General features: G+C 35.9%; 1 protein-coding gene and 1 pseudogene across 2 annotated transcripts in view; one reads left to right on the forward strand and one right to left on the reverse strand.

Annotated features, from left to right (window-relative positions):
• LOC144559076 (uncharacterized) overlaps positions 1-15,800 on the reverse strand; it is a 46,350-nt pseudogene extending 30,550 nt beyond the window's left edge. The window contains exons 1-2 of the transcript XR_013513088.1: positions 14,552-15,800; positions 13,436-14,461 (exon numbers count right to left, since the gene is read on the reverse strand). The product of XR_013513088.1 is annotated as an uncharacterized LOC144559076 (transcript). The remainder of the gene's footprint in view (positions 1-13,435; positions 14,462-14,551) is intronic.
• Positions 4,512-13,006, forward strand: LOC144559085 (serine/threonine-protein kinase STY8-like). Its single transcript, XM_078308026.1, has 16 exons — positions 4,512-4,900; positions 5,333-5,447; positions 6,241-6,356; positions 6,576-6,680; positions 7,561-7,633; positions 7,737-7,847; positions 8,097-8,147; positions 8,257-8,393; positions 9,360-9,467; positions 9,578-9,651; positions 10,447-10,622; positions 10,956-11,051; positions 11,673-11,753; positions 11,872-11,922; positions 12,245-12,385; positions 12,690-13,006. The coding sequence occupies exons 1-16, from the start codon at positions 4,710-4,712 to the stop codon at positions 12,747-12,749; spliced, it is 1,686 nt and encodes a 561-aa protein (XP_078164152.1). The 5' UTR covers positions 4,512-4,709; the 3' UTR covers positions 12,750-13,006.
• Positions 15,801-19,108: the final 3,308 nt, after the last annotated feature.

Consider the following 19,108-nt stretch of genomic DNA (forward strand, 5'->3'; position numbering starts at 1 on the left):
CCCTCAAAAATTTTACTGTTTACGTGGGAAAATAAAAAATTCACTTTCTTATGTGAATAGTAAAAATTAGTTCAAAAATTTTGCAATTCCATTCCCATTCTCTTTCCCTCTTCGTCCGCTGAACAACTCTTAGGCCCTGTTCAGCCGCGTTATTGTTCCCGTGGGGAAAAAAAAATTCAGTTGAACTGAATTTTTTTTCCTCACAGAAACAGTAAAAAACAGTTCAAATTTTCACTTTTTCTATGCCCACACCCATTCCCATGGATAAACCCAACACGACCTAATGTGTTCACATTTGAACGAAAATGGAATCTGATCCGAATCTGAATCTCTGACATAATTGACATCCCAAGTTGTTGTTGACCATAACAAATCAATCACCCGTGATGTATTCTTACAAAATTTCATGACAAGAATTTATTGCTTGAAAGATTATGTTTGCAAAAGAGCATGGTACTTTTACTGGATATCTTATATGTATATGTCAAATGTTTAGACCTACGGGTCGTGTAAGAATAAAAAAAAATAATAATAAAAAAAAAATGTCAAATGTTTTAATTTAAAAATAAATAAAATATCTAATAAATAGTGTATCTAGTATTGATTTTTTTTTTTTATTAATAAAGATTTTACCAATGACAAATAAACAAATTTGATATACTTGTGCCACACGACTTCTTTTGCGTACAGATAGAAGTAAAGTATGTTCGACTATGTAAAGCGAAATAAAAAGAAGAAGAAGTGGAAACGACGTGTAAACTTTTGAGTGAGTCTACGGTACTATGCATATTATGGGTTGGTCTGTAATACGGTTTAATATTTGACTTTTCAAAATCCTAACGGTCGATCTGAACCGTTCATCTTGTTCTCCATATTAATATGTGTTTGGAGACCAAATTTTACATTTTTTGAAATTTTTTGACTATTTTTTTAGATATTTAGAAAATCACTTGATCTGAAAATTCTGGACCATCCAAAAACAATGATTTTTAATAAATCTTAAAAAATAGTAAAAAAATTTCAAAAAAAATGTAAAATTTGGTCTCCAAACACATATTAATATGGAGAACAAGATGAACGGTTCGGATCGACCGTTAGGATTTTGAAAAGTCAAATATTAAGCCGTATTACGGACCAAATCGTAATATGCATAGTACCATAGACTCACTCTAAACTTTTTATCTCATCTATATTTTGATTCTGAGTTTTTTAAAAATACCCCAAAAAAAAACAAATTATTAAAAATAACCATGTTTCAGAAAAAAATTTAAAAATGCCCAAACCGCCTAATTTTTCGGCGGTCCTGAATATTTATTTCGAACCGCCAAATTTTCTGGCGGTCCGAGATTTTTTTTTTTTGCAAATTTTTTTAGGCACCTCAACTTTGCACCTCTGATTAACATAGCAAACCACCTTCAAAAATCGTGAAAATTGACCGACATGCAGTCTTGACATGGTAGAACAGGACTGTCAAGTTTCAAACAAAATCTCCAAACAGGTCGTGAGATATCGGCTCTCAAAAATTGCCTGAATTGCTGAATATTTCATTCCGAGTCCAACTTTGCACCTCTGATTAACATAGCAAACCACCTTCAAAAATTGTGAAAATTGACTGTCATACATTCTTGACATGTTAGAACAGGACTGTAAAGTTTCATACAAAATCTCCAAACAGGTCGTGAGATATCGGCTCTAAAAAATTGCCCGAATTGCTGAATATTTTATTCTGAGTCCAACTTTGCACCTCTGATTAACATAGCAAACCACCTTCAAAAATTGTGAAAATTGACCGTCATGCATTCTTGACATGGTAGAACAGGACTGTGAAGTTTCATACAAAATCTCGGAACAGGTCGTGAGATATCGGCTCTCAAAAATTGCCTGAATTGCTGAATATTTCATTCTGAGTCCAACTTTGCACCTCTGATTAACATAGCAAACCACCTTCCAAAATCGTGAAAATTAACAGACATGCATTCTTGACATGGTAGAACAGGACTGTGAAGTTTCATACAAAATTTCCGAACAGGTCGTGAGATATCGGCTCTCAAATATTGCCCGAACTGTTGAATATTTCATTCTGAGCCCAACTTTGCACATCTGGTTAACATAGCAAACTATGGACCAAATTGCAAAAGTGATTATATCAGCATGTAGAGCATTAAAAAAATACATAAAATTAACATAAATTTCAATTTATTTGGAGTTTTTACAGTTAGTTATGAATTTCTAAAATTCAACTTTCGAAAAAACTTTAAACAGTTACAACTTTGCCTAGCAAAGCCGGAGTTACACGTAACTTTAAACAGCTATAACATTAAACAACTATAACTGCATGTCGATAAATTTTCATGATTTTTGGAGGTGTTTTGCTATGTTAATCAGAGGTGCAAAGTTGAACTTAGAATGAAATATTCCGCAATTCGGGCAATTTTTGAGAGTCGATATCTCACGACTTGTTCGGTGATTTTGTATGAAACTTCACAGTCCTGTTCTATCATGTCAAGAATGCATGACGGTCCATTTTCACGATTTTTGAAGGTGGTTTGCTATATTAATCAGAGGTGCAAAGTTGGACTCAGAATAAAATATTCAGCAATTCGGGCAATATTTGAGAGTCGATATCTCACGACCTGTTTGGAGATTTTGTATGAAACTTTACAGTCCTGTTATACCATGTCAAGAATGCATGAAGGTCAATTTTCACGATTTTTGAAGATGGTTTGCTATGTTAATCAGATGTGCAAAGTTGGACTCAGAATGAAATATTAAGCAATTCAGGCAATTTTTGAGAGCTGATATCTCACGACCTGTTCGGAGATTTTGTATGAAACTTCACAGTTCTGTTCTACCATGTCAAGACTGCATGTCGGTCAATTTTCACAATTTTTGAAGGTGGTTTGCTATGTTAATCAGAGGTGCAAAGTTGAAGTGCCTAAAAAAATTTGCAAAAAAAAAAAAAAATCTCGGACCGCCGAAAATATTGGCGGTTCGGAAGAAAAAAAAAATCTCGGACTGCCAGGAAATTGGCGGTTCGAAATAAATATTCAGGACTGCCGAAAAATTGGGCGGTTTGAATATTTTTAAAATTTTTCCTGAAACATGGTTATTTTTAATAATTTGTTTTTTTTTGGGTATTTTTAAAAAACTCGGATTTTGATTAAAGATGACAAAATTCGCTGAATTTATACAACATCTTCACCTCCACTTTCCTTTTGATTTTAATATTCTAAAGTAAATGAAAAATACAGTCATAATTAGTCTTCTCTCCGCTCTCTTTTCTTTTTCTCGCATAACCCCTTCTGAAGTACAATTTAGGAGAAACATTTTGGATTCATTCATCAAAGTTTTGGGAATATTTTTCATAAACCATAATTAATAGATCAAAAATTAGGAAACCAATATGATTACTTTTTTTTTTTTTTTTTTTGAAAAACCATAAGGACCGTATGGTCCCTACGGTCTTCAAAATTGCATTTCTCCAGACCGTAGGAACCATAAGGTCTTACCATTTTTTTTTTTATAAAACATAAATTTTTTATTTTTTGTATTAAAATATTAGAAATATTGAATATATTTCTTTGAAAATAGATGAAATATAATATAATTTGATTTATTAGAAAGACTGCAACAAATAACCCGGATCAATATTTTTGAGGTCGGATTTTTCGCGGCTGTAAGAAAAATTAATATATTTCTTTATGTGTTATTGGAAAAAAATAAAAATGCTTAGATTCTGAGTTATTGATCCCGGTTCAAAAGTCACTTCTAGTTAATCCAGAAAATATTGTGATCCTTCTAGGACATTTAATTTATAAAAAGTTGTATCTATTTTGAGAATTCTTTTTGAATAACAATCATTAAATAACTTAAAGTTTTTTTTTTTCAAAAATAGATACAATTTTTCATAAATTAAATGTACAAGAAGGATCACAATATTTTCTGAATTACTTAGAAGTGACTTTTGAACCGGGATCAATAACTCAGAATCTAAGCATTTTTATTTTTTTTCAATAACACATAAAGAAATATATTAATTTTTCTTACAGCCGCGAAAAATCCGACCTCAAAAATATTGATCCAGGTTATTTGTTACAGTCTTTCTAATAAATCAAATTATATTATATTTCATCTATTTTCAAAGAAATATATTCAATATTTCTAATATTTTAATACAAAAAATAAAAAATTTAAAAAAATTATGTTTTATAAAAAATAAAATAAAATGGTAAGACCGTATGGTTCCTACGGTCTGGAGAAATGTAATTTTGGAGACCGTAGGGACCATACGGTCCTTATGGTTTTTCAAAAAAAAAAAGTAATCATATTGGTTTCCTAATTTTCCATTTATTAATTATGGTTTATGAAAAAAATTCAAGTTTTGGACAGAAAAGAGTCCTTACGGATGCTAATATTTTAAAAAAGAAGGGCCTAAAGAGAAAATGGTAAGAAGTCTATTCTACATTGAGCAGCTGTTTTAAAACGCCCAGCTTCCCAGCCGAAGATTCTCCTCTTAACCGTCAAAGATTCCCTATATTCACACCATCTTTCTCTCTCTCTCTCCAAAAAAAAAAAACCCTTGAAGCGTTTACATCTCTTTCTCTGTTCTCCTTCCATCAGCCATGGCGTTGGTAATCACATGCTTCTTCTAAAGTAGAGCAAGTGAGATACGTATTTCAAAGTTGAGGTAGGTGAAGATTGAGAGAGACATGGAGGAATTGGAGGAGGGGTGCGGAGAGAGCTCACCTCCAGTGAACAAGGGGCTACACGGTTTATATTTCTTGCACGAGATTAAAAACGAGATCTACACGAGGCTAGTCGAGAGCGGGAACAAAGAGGCGCTCTCCAATCCCAGTCTCAGAGAACAGCTCGATGAACACTTCAATCGGCTTCCCGCCAGGTTTGTTTTGTTGATTGCATATTACTGGATAAGAGATGTGCTCCTATTCTTTGGGTAGTATATATTCTCTTGAGGTGGATTGGTTGATTGATTGCCAGAAGAATAACTCTTTTCGTGGTTTATCCGATTCTGACAAGTTTTTACTTATATGCCCTCATAAAATATGAAATTCACATTTTGTAGCAAGAATGATGATCGATTATATCCTTCCCTTTTTAATTAGTTTTCTGATCAATTCCAAGTCATATTTCTATACTGTCCTTGGAGGATTTGAATCAGCTAATTTGAGATTTGAGATTTCCATTGAATTTTATCCTTTTATGCAAAGAAGTGAGCATAAATTGGAAATCTTCGAGGGGAGATAAACAAGTCGCAAACAGTAACGCATAAAACTAATTTTTTTGTTTTGTTCTTGCGTTTTTTTATCGGTAGTTATGCATTGGATGTGCATGTTGATAGAGCAGAGGATGTGCTTTTGCACCGTAAAATTCTAATTGAGTGTGAGGATCCTGACAAACGCCCCGTTTTCCATGCACGCTTTCTGAAGGTAATTTTTGTTGCTTATACATATTTATCAACAATTTTTCATTCTAGCTCTCCCACAAATTTGTCAACTGCCAATTGTTTTCTCTTTTTTTTTTCCCCTCTCTTATTAACCCTTTATTTCCTGCTGTGTTTACTATCTAGCAGTTGTTAAATGTTTCAAACTGAATGTGAGAAAGAATTTTATATTTAATTGATTTCTGTTATAAAATTACATGGTGTACAAGGGTATTACTATTTATAGGCCTTTGTAGTTTCCTAATTACATGATTTTCTATATCTACTAATTAATGCTAATTGATCTCTAATTGATATACAGTTAATGTAATTGATATAGGAATCTTAGAGGGACTAATTGATAATTTTCCTAAGGTGTGTTGCTAAGTGTCTCCAACAAATTAAAGTTCCACTATAATAAGTTATAATAAATTTATGTTAACCCTGTGAAATGCCAGACCAATTTCTGATGAGTGCCCATTGCTAGTAGTACAACTGATTATACCAGTCCAAGGTCCTTCAATAGAAAAATAGTCATAATAAACCCAGGGGGAACCAGAAAAATTGAGATGGGAGACTGGATAAATAAGTGTTTTGTAATTTCATTTAATGATAGGGGCTAATAGTATAATTTTTGTAAAAATTAAAATTATTAATGGATAAAACTGAAAAATTCCAATTTATAGGGGGTGCTAGCCCCTTCCCCTCCACCTACTTCCTCCCCTGAATAAATGAAATTCCTGAGAACACTGAATTTCTTTATTTACTTGTGAATAATTTAATTCGCTTTCAATGAGCAGTATGTGCTGCAAACACTAGATGATGATGATGAGCAACACCGAACTCCAAGTGTTGGTTCAAGTCCACGAGCACATGAAAGTGGTGCCCAATATGCTGACGTACCAGAAAGTCCTAGGTCAGATACTTTTGTTACTGATTTCACTGCTAAGGTTGTACCTCATATGACATAATTACGGGAAAAGCTAAAATAGTATTTGATATACTAGTAGGATACCTGTATTTGGCTCTTCAAATTGGAAATTTGAGTGTTAGGTTTAGATTTTAAAAAACTGAAGTGGAAGTAGATTTGGTACGAAGAATTGGGTACTGATATCGTTGCAATTGTACATAATAGGGGTGAATTTGAGCCTTGTACTAGGCTAGAAGACCTAAAACTGGGCTTTCCTTACCCTGATGGCACTAATGGAAGGGATTGCACCAATGAAGTTCTTTCGGCCAGGTTGTCATTCTTATTTTTTAACATTTTCAGAATATGCTTTTTATCTTGAGTTATGTCCGGGTAATTAATTTTGGTAAGTTGAGTTACCATTATAAAGATGAAAGTGAAAAAAGAAGACGTAAATGAAAGGATCGAAGAAGAGTCCCTTAAACTGTATTTGATAAGAGTTATCACCTTATCAAAGCACTTTATTCCACTACTAAGCATGGCTTTAAGAGGTTGCCTTGCTTATACTATTAATTTTTGTATTTGCATAGGAAAGTGATTTTTGCCACCTGTGTCTGTATAACCTCTTTTTCTCTGATATAGCTATGTTTGAACGATTTTCAAAAATTCTACATAAATAGTACAGAATTTCCAAAAAATGTTAAATTTGGTCTCCAAGCACATTTTAATACGGAGATAATGTTGAACGGTTCAGATCGATTGCTTGAATTTTGGAATTGCAAAAATAACTTATAAATATATGGTGTCAAGATGTGTCACCATAAAATGGTGTAATTGGATCCCTCCTCTTTTTGAAGTGATATGCCTAGTTTGTGATGATTTATAACTTTTTGATACAATACATCTGTGCCTTTATTGTTACTCGGGTGGTTCCAGTTGTTATCTTTGTCAGGTGTTCCTTTTTCATATACACTGACCAAAGCAGTAATTGAGATCCTATAACCAAAGCAGTATTTGAGATATTGTAGGGCAATCAATTATTTCCCAAAAGTATAAAAATAAAATAAAAGCTCCGACCAACAATCAGACAGTAGGACAAATTGGTCATCCAAATAATCATTGATGGTACTTCCATGACAAAATAGTTGTGCTATGCATGCTGAATACACACTATAGTTCTAATTATAATCTTGTGAATATTATATAAATGCAGGAAAGATGCAGAAATCATACCTCTTCATGAGATAATATTTTCTTCCCTGGACAAGCCAAAGCTACTTAGCCAAGTACAGATTTTTTATTTTCCTCTTCTCAAATTATTTTTTCTTTATATTATTTTTTATAAGGAATTTACTAAATGCATCATTGTGGGTGCATTTGTTTCTTAAGCTATCGGCCTTGCTATCGGATCTTAGTTTGAACATAAGGGAAGCGCATGTATTTTCTACATTAGATGGTTATTGCTTGGATGTCTTTGTTGTTGATGGTTGGCCCGTGGAGGTTCTCTCTCTCTCTCTCTCTCACACACACACACACACACACACACTCTCCCTCAAACTCTCACTGTCACTCTCTGTGTATGTGTGCTTCTGCTAGGAAAAAAAAAGCATGAATTGACATAAGGGAAGAACATGAACATGAATTATCTTTTGGTTAACAAATTCGTGGGAAGGAAAAAAAAAAACTATAAAAGAGTGATTTTGCTTGTGTACATGGTATATCTATGACTGTCTCTCTCATTGAATGCAGGAGACTGAAGATTTGCTCAAAAGACTCAAGGAGATTGCATCAAGAAAAAATGTGTGCATCTCCTTTTGAATTGCTTCTTATGTTTTCTTCTATTAATTAAATTTAACTTAGTTACTTAAAAATGTGCAAAATCTGTGTTCCTAATTTAACTTTTGAGCAGCTATCATTATCTGGTAAATCACACTTATCAGCTTCAGACAAGCTACATGATTTGCACAAAAAGGTTGGTGACATGGAATTTGACCGAAGTATGTTGCATATAGGGGAGAAGATTGCTTCCGGTTCTTCTGGAGATCTGTATGATTTTCTTGGTCAACACTTTTGACTCATTAGTTCTATTCGATATGGTCTGAAACATTATAGATCATTTTATGAAAAACCTATTAACTGGTTTCTTTTAGACTGAAAATGAAACAGTCATATGAAAATGGGATGTTACTGGGAACTTTTTTAGCAAAAAAAAAAAAAAATATATATATATATTTTAATAACATGGGTTGATTGCCTTTTATCTTCCAAAAATAGCAAGTACCGAAAATTTGTTTTGGTACACCCAGTGTCACAGCAGAACAAATAAAAAGGGAAAGCCATGCCAAAATCTATCTTGAATAAGCCTAGAAACATGAATGAATAAATTAAAAAGGGAAAGACATGCCAAAAGGTCAAAAAAGAAAGAGCGAGTCTATGGTACTATGCATATTACGATTTGGCACAGTGCTACGGCTCTATATTCGAGTTTTCAAATCCTAACGGTCGATCCGAACCGTTCATCTTGTTCTCCATATTAATATGTGTTTGGAGATCAAATTTTACATTTTTTGAAATTTTTTTACTATTTTTTTAGATTTATTGAAAATCACTGTTTTTGGATGGTCAAGAATTTTCAGATCAAGTGATTTTCTAAATATCTAAAAAAATAGTAAAAAAATTTCAAAAAATGTCAAATTTTGGTCTCCAAACACATATTAATATGGAGAACAAGATGAACGGTTCGGATTGACCATTAGGATTTAAAAACTCGAATATAGAGCCGTAGCACAATAACAACCCGTGATATGCATAGTACCATAGACTCACTCAAAAAGAAAACCTAGAAACATTGAAACAACAACAGAGGTGTGGGTACAACTGAAAATTTTCTTCCATGAATAAGCCACGTCTTTCGAAGGGAATATACACTAATGTTGTTGCTGAAGTTTATACAAATGAAGTTGGTTATTTTGTTTTATGAAGACCTGAAATTTATGCTAATTTAATATACAGATTCCATGGAACATATCATGGACATGAAGTGGCAATAAAGTTTCTTCGGTCTGAACATTTGAATAATTCTTTGGAGGTTGAATTTCTTCAAGAAGTATCCATTCTAAAGTGAAGTTTCCTTCTGATCCCTGATCTATCTCATATAATGTAGTTCTATTATATAAATCATATAAATTGCAATAATTGATTAATTCAAAATAGGTCACTTGTGGCTTTAGGAAACTTGAGCATGCTAACATTGTCCGCTTCTGTGGAGCATGTACCGACCGTCCTGACTTCTGCATTGTTACAGGTCACAGTCTCTCTCTCTCTCTCTGTTTTTTTTTTTTTTTAAAAACTTGACAGCGGCTGTCAAGTGCTGCATTAAAGAATAAAAGTTTTTACAACCAGTTCACAACAAAAACCAAAATATTACAAGAGCACAATTTGCCCCTAGAAATTTTACAGCATGAACAACAGAATCCTAGGAATACTTCATCCATAGTTTAGCATCTTGTACCGCACGTTGAGCCAGGACCTCCGGACGTGACCTTTTCCCTCCAAACACCACCTCATTTCGGTGCTTCCACAGTACCCAGCATGTAGATGCAAAATAAGACCCCCAGCTGTGCATCTCTTTGCCGCACCATTCATGCAGAATCTTCCCATATCTGCTGTACTGAATGGCCATGTGTCATAATCGGGTAGCCCAGGATTGAATGAACAGAGAACCAAACATGTGTCACAGTCTCTCTCTCTCTCTCCCTCCCCCTCATTGAGAGTTTATCCTATGCGAATGCAAATTTTCTGATCACCTCTATTCCATTTAAAATTTCCTCTTATTTTTTTTAACAACAAAAATGTAAAACATGTTGTCTCGACTATCTTGCAACTATCCAAAATGTAGAGGTGTGTCGATAACATACAGATAACATACAGTTGTAACCAACAGATATCTTTCCGAGTCCTCTTGAATTGTTTATGCAAGTGCCTTGACCCTATATATCACTGAATATGTGATCTGTCTGTTACTTAATTTTATGATATCGTACACTCCTCAAATTTTCATTTAATGAAAGATGTGATCTGATATGGTAACTGATTTCAGAGTATATGCCTGGAGGGAATTTGTATGACTATTTGCACAAGTATCACAACAAATTGGATATTGCTCAGATATTAAAGATGGCGATAGATGTGTCGAAAGGAATGGATTACCTCCACCGACACAACATCATCCATCGTGATTTGAAATCGGCCAACTTGCTTATTGACTCTGATCAGGTACATGCATTAATTTTTTCTTTGTTTTTAATGATTTTTTTGGAATAAGGGCAAAAAAAAAAAAAAGAACTCTCTCAGTACTAGACAGCTCTTTGTCACCTAGCTCCTTTTCCAAAAAACTACAAAATCCTACACATTCTTTGCCCACGCAGTAAAAAACTCTATTTAACTAATGTTTAACTAAAAGATTGAAAGCATTTCTAAACTGGTACACCTCTACAGTAGACAGTAGATCTAATAAACATTCTTTGTTTTTTAATGGTATTAGTGAATAATTTTCTATTTTAACCTTGTTGTTTGCATATTTAAAAAAAAATTATATTTGTATGGTAGGTTATCAAGGTGGCAGACTTTGGAGTTGCAAGGATTGAGAGCCAACATGGAGACATGACTGCTGAAACTGGCACGTACCGATGGATGGCTCCTGAGGTATTTAATTTTTGTTCTTTGAAGATCCATTTATCTTATTTCTGGTATGTCTATGTTTGCTTATGGCTTTTGTGCAAATTATAACCAATATTTTAGCAAATTGCCAACAGCACCCTATATCTCATGTTTGCAAAGAGCACCCATCTTTTTTTTTCTTTAAATTGTTCCGGGGTTTAGCTGCCAATGACTCTTATACATACGTTAAGTGAAGCAAAAGATGTTTAAATACTTTTGGCCTATTTATATTATCCCAATTAGATCTCCTTATAAAAGTCCATGTTAACTTTGAAATCCACTTTTAGTTTTGCTTAATTTTAGTTCTACTTTTATCGAGCAAGTCATGTTATGCACAGTTGGTGGTATAATAATCAGCAACTAGTGTAGTGTACCTGAAGACTCATGCTAAGGTAGTGGTTGTGGTTGGATTTTATTGCACAAGTACATAAAAAGTGTTGGTTCATATTTTGTGTAAATGTTGGTTTATATTTGCAAATGCTACAATTATTGGATGTTTATGTTTTCTAATACAATAACAAGCTGGGTGTTATTTTCAAAAGAACCCTTTGTTTGTATGCAATCAGGTGTACATTTTATTAATCTTCTCTTCTCTTCCCTCAATAGGTAATAAACCATAGGCCTTATGATAACAAAGCAGATGTATTTAGCTTTGCAATAGTATTATGGGAGCTTGCTACATCAAAGGTAAACAACAGTTACTCATCTCTTGTGTCATTTCCTGATAGGATCTGTAGTTTTACTTTTCATCAATATAACTTTTAGTTGAGAGCTGTTAATAAATCCTAGCAATTCTCTTGTGCAGGTGCCATATGATAATCTGACACCATTGCAAGCTGCATTAGGTGTTCGACAGGTCTGTTCTACCTATTTAAAATTCTGTCTATCTAGTTCACTTGGAGTAACCTACACAAAGTAAAAATTAAAATTGAGCTCCATTCCGGTCTGGCACTACAAAACCTGGTACAGGTTTACTGATATGTGAAAGCTTTTGACTATTGAGTTAAACCACCACATTTGAAACACTGTAGCACTTGTTTTGTCAAAAATATTACATGCACACAGGAGACTTGTTGTCTTAACAGTGGGTTCACATTAGTATAACTTAATACCCAATTTAGTTGGTACTTAGTGTTTAAGATATACCTTTAAAATGATATTTTTTTTTTGGAAATTAGGGATTGCGTCCTGAGATACCTTCAGGTCTAAACCCTACTTTGGCTGATTTGATGAGGAGATGTTGGGATGTGAATCCAACTAAGAGGCCCTCTTTTTCTGATATAACCTTTCAACTGGAAACACTTTTGCAACATATTCAGGTGTACATTCTTGTTCATGCTCTTTACATATCAGAAACATTCCTGCTCATTTATATGTTTTTCTTTGAATTCCTTTTTTTTTGAGGTTTGGGGGGAGGGGGGAGTTTGGGCATCATAGTGTGGCATACCTTTTGAAGAATGTTTGCAAACCAAATGCATTTAAGATATCTTATATCAAAAGGGTTACACCATTTAGGCTTTGCTATTGATGCATTTTCTTCAGATTTTATATCTGAATGTATTTTGTTCTTTATGTACTTTAAATTTCTCAAAATTTGGTGTTGCTTTTGATTTTATTGAGTAGGCAAAAGTGAACTCTGGAAGGAAAAATAGATCAAAGATACCAAAGAAATCACAGAGCTAAATTATTTCCACCTCTCCATTGTTGCTTTTACAATTTACTCACATTTTGAGAGGTTAGGAGAGTTTTGTTTGTTTTACTCTCACAAAATTTCGGAGGTCTTTCATGATACAATTTTAGGGCAGAATCTTTGTATATAGAGGTGTTGTGGCTACCATGTATATTCTCAAAATACTGTTTTATAGGTTTTGCCATGGTTTTTGTATTATGGACACCTGTATGTACAGAAGTTGGACATTTATTAAAGATCTTAGTATCTATGTTTGTTTTTTAGGGTAGCAATTATATGGGGAGGGATTTTAGGTTTCATAAAACCTGAAGAGGAAAAAAAAAAAAAAGATCTTTTAATCTCTTTGAGACAGCTTCCCCTCCCAAAATTTATAGATATTTAATCTACAATATAAAAATATGTCTTTTAAGGTTTGTGCCAAATTGAAATAAACGGTTCTGGATCTCTTTCTACCAGGTCAGATACCTATGGATGTTAATTCTTGGTAGTAGTGGTGTAGCCAGGATTTGAGTCAGGGGTGGGAAGAATAATTCAACAATAGATACAAAATTTTCAACAAATTCAACAATTTATACAATGATATGATAAGTCCAACAATTCACCAAGAAATATGAAAGTTTCAAAAAAATTCAACAATTCAAGAATTCATCTATTGATCTAATAGCTCCAACAATCCAACAATGAGTACGGAATCTTCAAGCCAATGACATTGAAGCGAGCAATCCTCTACGATTCTTCATCTTCTGAAATCTTTGCATAATTTTCTCATTATCCACACGGCTAAACACATCCTTCTCAATATAAATAATCAAACAATTATTCATCCATTGATCTCCCATTTTATTCCTTAAGCGACTTTTCACCGCATTCATTGCCGAAAATACCATCTCAACACTTGTGGTAGCCACCGGCAATATCAAAACCAATTTCACTAATTTGTAAGCCAAGGGATAAGCAGTGTGTTTATTCTTTTCCACCATCTTTTGAGAAAGTTCAACTAAGCCCCTTACCTCCAAAAAATCACTATCACTTTGCAAATCCATGTGGTAATTCATCAATTGATTTTCTAAGATAGTGAGCTCCCATTGATTGAAATCAGAGTGATAAAATTGAGCTAATTGAAGCAATCTATCTTTGTTAAATGATGAAAAAGAATTATTTGGGTCTAAGCATGCAATACACCTAAGAAGTTCAGTAGTTGTTTCTGTGAAACGACTATTAAGCTCTTGCAATTGCATATCAATAACTGTATAAAACATTTCAACACGATAATAATGCAAATTGGTTACATCTGTTGCTCGACGCCTTGACCTACGAGTGTGCATATCCTCCATATTTGGAATTTCAATATCGTGTTCCCCACAAAATGCACTTACTTCTTGGAATAATAATTCCCATCCACTATCCCTCATTTCTTGCAATCAACGCTTAGCAATTTCTACCATGCATATAGCATTCACTATATCTTGATCTTTGCGTTGTAATAATTGGGACAAATCATAAGTGATGGCTAACAAATTTCTCATGACATGACAATTGAAAACAAACTCAAAAGATAGCATAGATTCTACCAAACCAGCAGCTTCTCCTCGTTGTTCGGGAAATGCTCCATCCCGTTCTACTTCCTCAATTACTTCTACAGTGGCTGAAAATAGTGTAATAATGCTATTGAGAGCCTTGAAATGAGAACTCCATCGAGTATCACCTACATGTGACAAAATAAGAGAATGAAAATAAGATAAAGCATCAAATTTGCAAAAAAAAAATGATTGTTAGTAAATGAAAAGAGTGTCACCTCCACGTGTAAGACTTGTTTCTTGATTTAAACCTCTTCCGCTTAGGGCCTCATAATGTGAAATAGCTTCCACCATTTCAATTCTCCGCTTCTCACGTAATCGATCACGCCTTTTACAAGATGCACAAGCAACATTGAGAATGCTAGAGACCATTTGGAATAGTAAGGCGACTTTGGAATGACTCTTGGCTACTGCAACGAGACATAGCTGAAGTTGATGGGCAAAGCAATGCACAAAGTATGCGGTACTATTTTCCTTCATGATCAATGTCTTTAGACCATTGAACTCCCCTCTCATATTACTAGCTCCATCATAACCTTGACCACGCAATTTAGACAAAAGATAAACCATTCTTACCCAATAAATCCTCAAGTGCTGCCTTCAAAGACAGTGAAGTAGTCTCAGAAACATGAACAATACCTAGAAACCGTTCAACAACTAAACCTTTATTGTTCACAAAATGAATTACAACTGCCATTTGTTCCTTAAATGAGACATCTCTTGACTCATCAACCAAGACAGCAAACAAATCATCGCCAAGCTCTGCAATTATCTCCTTGGTTGTCTCCTTTGCAGTAGCATTAACTATATCATTTTGGGTATCAGGTGAAGTCAACCTTAGGTTTTGGGGAGCCTTGTCTAGAACCACATTGTTTATAAATTCATTATGATCTCCTAAAAATCTCAAAATTTCAAGGAAATTTCCTTTGTTGCTAGATCTTTCGGACTCGTCATGCCCACGGAATGCCAAACCTTGCTTCGCGAGAAATCGAGCACAGTCTACAGAAGCATTCAATTGTACCCGATAATCCATCTTTTGCCTAACAGTTTGTTTCTCAAAGACCGTTTGGATGCATTGTCTCTGGTTCAACAAATCCAAACTTTTTCTCCAAGCTTGATTGTGCCAGCTATTTGTATCACCAACATGTTCATCAAACCTTTTCTTATTTTTCCAATTTCTATAACCCTCTCCTACAAAGTTGGTCCTTCCACCTGATCCAAGGTTTTCTGGTCTAAAGAGATAACAACAAAGGCAAAATGCTGCATCTTTATTAATGTTATATTCCAACCAAGAGCCATACTGATCAGGTTTAAACCAATCTTTGTTAAATCTTCTCATTGTACCCCCTATATCTCTTTGGAGAAAATCATAGTTGTTAGGTTGACATGGGCTTTTTACTAGATAAAATCGACGAATTCTATTGATATCTCCATATTATATCTGAATTACGGCCCTGATTTACACTAAAACATGTGCTTTAAAGCCTATAAATGTGGACTTTTACTTTGAAATGTGGTACTGCTATGCTTTGTTTGGTATTTTGCAGGAGAAAGGGCGAAAAACTGGATCTGACTACTTTTCATACGGCCCGTATGACATTCCCTACGGACCGTACGAGATCTGTCCAACCACACAAAAGGTTCCCCAACAGAGGCACAAGTCTCCAAGACAAAGCACAGGCATACGGCCCGTAGGGGGTCCCCTACGGGCCGTAGGACGCTAATTCGGAAAATCCAGCTGGAATCTGAAATGAGCATAATTTAAGGAGGCCGAAAAGGAAGCCTCTGGGGGCGTGATCTGGGGCATTAAATAAGATATTCCACACCAAAAAAAGGAGGATTCACCACTGGAACTGGGAGGACTTTTCTTGGAGCAAAAGACAAGAGGAGGAGAAGAGGAAGAGAAGTAAAAAATGCGAGTTTGTAACAGATCTTCGGATTTTCCACTGTTTTGTCATGAACTCTTTTATTTCTTGTTATTTGTGTTATCTTGTGAACATGAGTAGCTAATTTACTTTGTTTCTAGGGTTAAGATGTAGTTTCTAATTTGGTTTTGTTTGCATGCTACTTGGATTTTGTGTTGAATGCTTTGTTTTTACCTTGTTGAGTAGTATTTTGATTGCTTTATTTGTGCTTGCTTGAATCGATTAGTCATCCCGTTAGATGAATGTGCACATCTAAGTGTTAGGAGCCAAGTCTATGACATTTAATCCAACCGAATAAAGTATATGAAGTAGGGTAAAACCAAGGAGTACCCGAAAGGTGAAACTTTCCTTGAGGCGAAAGTCCTTGGATACTTTTAGTAAACCAACAAGTAACTTGGATAAATTAGGCCAAAATGCAAAAGTTGAGGTTTAACGCATCTAAGAGGGAAGTATTTGAGTCCGGTAATCGGGTACTAGGCCAAAATGCGAAAGTTGAGGTTAGGTATCTAGATCTGGTCGATAGAAACCCTAAACATTAGCATCAACGCAGAAAACAGTAGCTGCAGCATTAATTCGGGGTCCCCTACGGGCCGTACGAGAATCCGTACGGGCCGTATGCCTCGGGGCTGAACAGAAATGAAATATGAACCCTGGAAATGCTTTTTTATCAATTGAAAACAAATTTAATTCTCTTTATTGTCTTTTAAACTTGTCATAAATCATTAGAATTGTTAGAACCAGACCAAACCAATTTCTCTCACTTCTAGAATCTCAAGTAATTTTAAGACGAGTCCGGTCATTTTCTTCCGTCCCTGTGGATCGATACCTGAGCATACTCATCGATAGGATAGTACACTTGCTATCTGATTTGACAGAGTATAACAAAGGTTTAAAAGGTATAGCTTGCTATACCGAAACTTTGTAAGCATATATTCTGTGCGAACAAGTTTTTGGCGCCGTTGCCGGGGACGGCAACGAAAATTCTAGACTTTTTCTTATTTTTGCTTGATTCTAGATTTTACTTTTTCTTTTTCTTTTCCATCTTTGCAGGAACATACTGGAAGAGTCACGGCCCAAGAACAACTACCATCTCAGAAGCAAGGGGCAAACTTCCAACACATTCGTTCCAGCACCACCACATCTGTCACCTCTCTGTACGGCCCGTACAAGATACATACGGACCGTAGAAGCCGACAACAGAGGCCAGACAGACCCAGAACAAGATGCCATGGATCTGATGTATAACATGGCGACAAACCAACAGTGGTTTGGCCGTGACAGTTCTCGAGCTGGAGGAGGCGGCCGATCCAAAGTTGATCAGATCACAACTCTATTTGATAGAGCTGCCAAGCTGGAGGAGGCCATGCAAGAGGCTTTAACCAAAATGAGCGTGAAGGCAGTCAGTAACCATCAACCACAGCCTTGTGTCATGTGTGGAGATAGGAGGCACTCTTACGAGTATTGCCCACTGGCGGAATGGGATGAGGAACCCGAACAGGTCAACTATCTCGGCAACTACAATCGCAATTTCTACAACAATGCATCATTCGACACTTCAAACAACTGCCCATTCCAATCCGATCCACCCGAGCCGTACATTGACCCCGCGGTGAGTAATTTCATGCATGAGCAGGGGAAAATGAACCAAATGATCATCGTGCAATTGCAGGCTCTCAATGCCCAACTGGCCGGTTCAGTTGCTCAGAACAGAAGGAATGAACAAATGGGTCATCAAGCTGCCTCTGCACAACCACCTCCTGGAAGACTGCCCAGTCAACCAGAGATTAACCCCAGGGAAGAGGCCAAAGCGATGACATTGCGAAGTGGGACACAGAACCAAGGACCAGCCATACCTGTCGAGCCAGAAGCCAACCATACGGTCTGTACGAATCCTATACGGCCCGTATCGACCCCCACTGTGATTTTCGAACAGTCAGAGCCTGATCCGATTGAAGTTGTGAATGAGAAGACAGACCATACGGTCCGTACCAATCTCGTACGGCCCGTACAAAATGAAGCTGACAGACAGAAAAAGAAGGTGGCCGAGAAAACACCACCCTACCAACCACCTGTTCCTTTTCCTCAGAGGCTAGCTGAACCAGAAACATGCTGCGCAGTCAACGTGGTGGATCAATTGGCTAAGGGACAACTCCGCGAGGGATACGGAAGCTCAGTTAAAAATTACCCTGATTATTTATCTGAGTTGCAGGTTGAAACAAGCGAGATGGAATCGATTTTTACAGCAGATGTGAACTCTGACAATCTGGAAGAACCTGGATACGGGTCGGACAAATTTGATACGGGGCGTACAACTCAATCTGAGCACCTGGAGAACGAAGGGCGCTGGTCGGACAAGGCTGATCCGAGGACCTTACACAGGTCGGACAAATCCGGCAAGGGCCGTACCAAGGCAGAGCATCCGACTCCTGAGCTCAAGCCTCTCCCAGCTAACTTCAGGTATGAGTTTCTAGACCCAAATAAATCTTGTCTTGTGATCTTAAATGCAGATCTCAACCCTGATCGGACTGCCATGCTCTTGGGAAAATTGAAAGCTCACATAAGCGCGATCGGGTGCTCGATCAAGGACTTGAAAGATATGGGGTGGATTTTTCTTTTGCAAGTGTTTGAGAACACGGCACTTCGCTCAGATCTGCCCCCGAATCGCACTGTTGGACTCTTGAAGGATTTGAAAACTCAGCAAACTGTGATCGGGAACTTAATCGAGGAGTTGATGGGCACAAACCTAGCCACATGCATGCACAGGACCATACCAGCGGATGATCACAGGCACACGGACCGTATAGACCAACATACGGGCCGTGCACAACCAACCTGGTCTATGCATTCTGT

Source organism: Carex rostrata, chromosome 1 (assembly GCF_964058835.1).
Source record: "Carex rostrata chromosome 1, lpCarRost1.2, whole genome shotgun sequence".
Lineage (NCBI taxonomy): Eukaryota > Viridiplantae > Streptophyta > Magnoliopsida > Poales > Cyperaceae > Carex > Carex rostrata.

What these genes read in the sequence shown, in the direction of transcription:
- LOC144559085 (XM_078308026.1), top strand. Translation starts at nt 4,710, where the DNA reads ATGGAGGAATTGGAGGAGGGGTGCGGAGAGAGCTCACCTCCAGTGAAC. An exon ending in AGATTGCATCAAGAAAAAAT is followed by an intron (nt 8,148 to 8,256) that starts GTGTGCATCTCC and finishes ACTTTTGAGCAG; the next exon opens with CTATCATTATCTGGTAAATC. An exon ending in ACCGATGGATGGCTCCTGAG is followed by an intron (nt 11,052 to 11,672) that starts GTATTTAATTTT and finishes TTCCCTCAATAG; the next exon opens with GTAATAAACCATAGGCCTTA.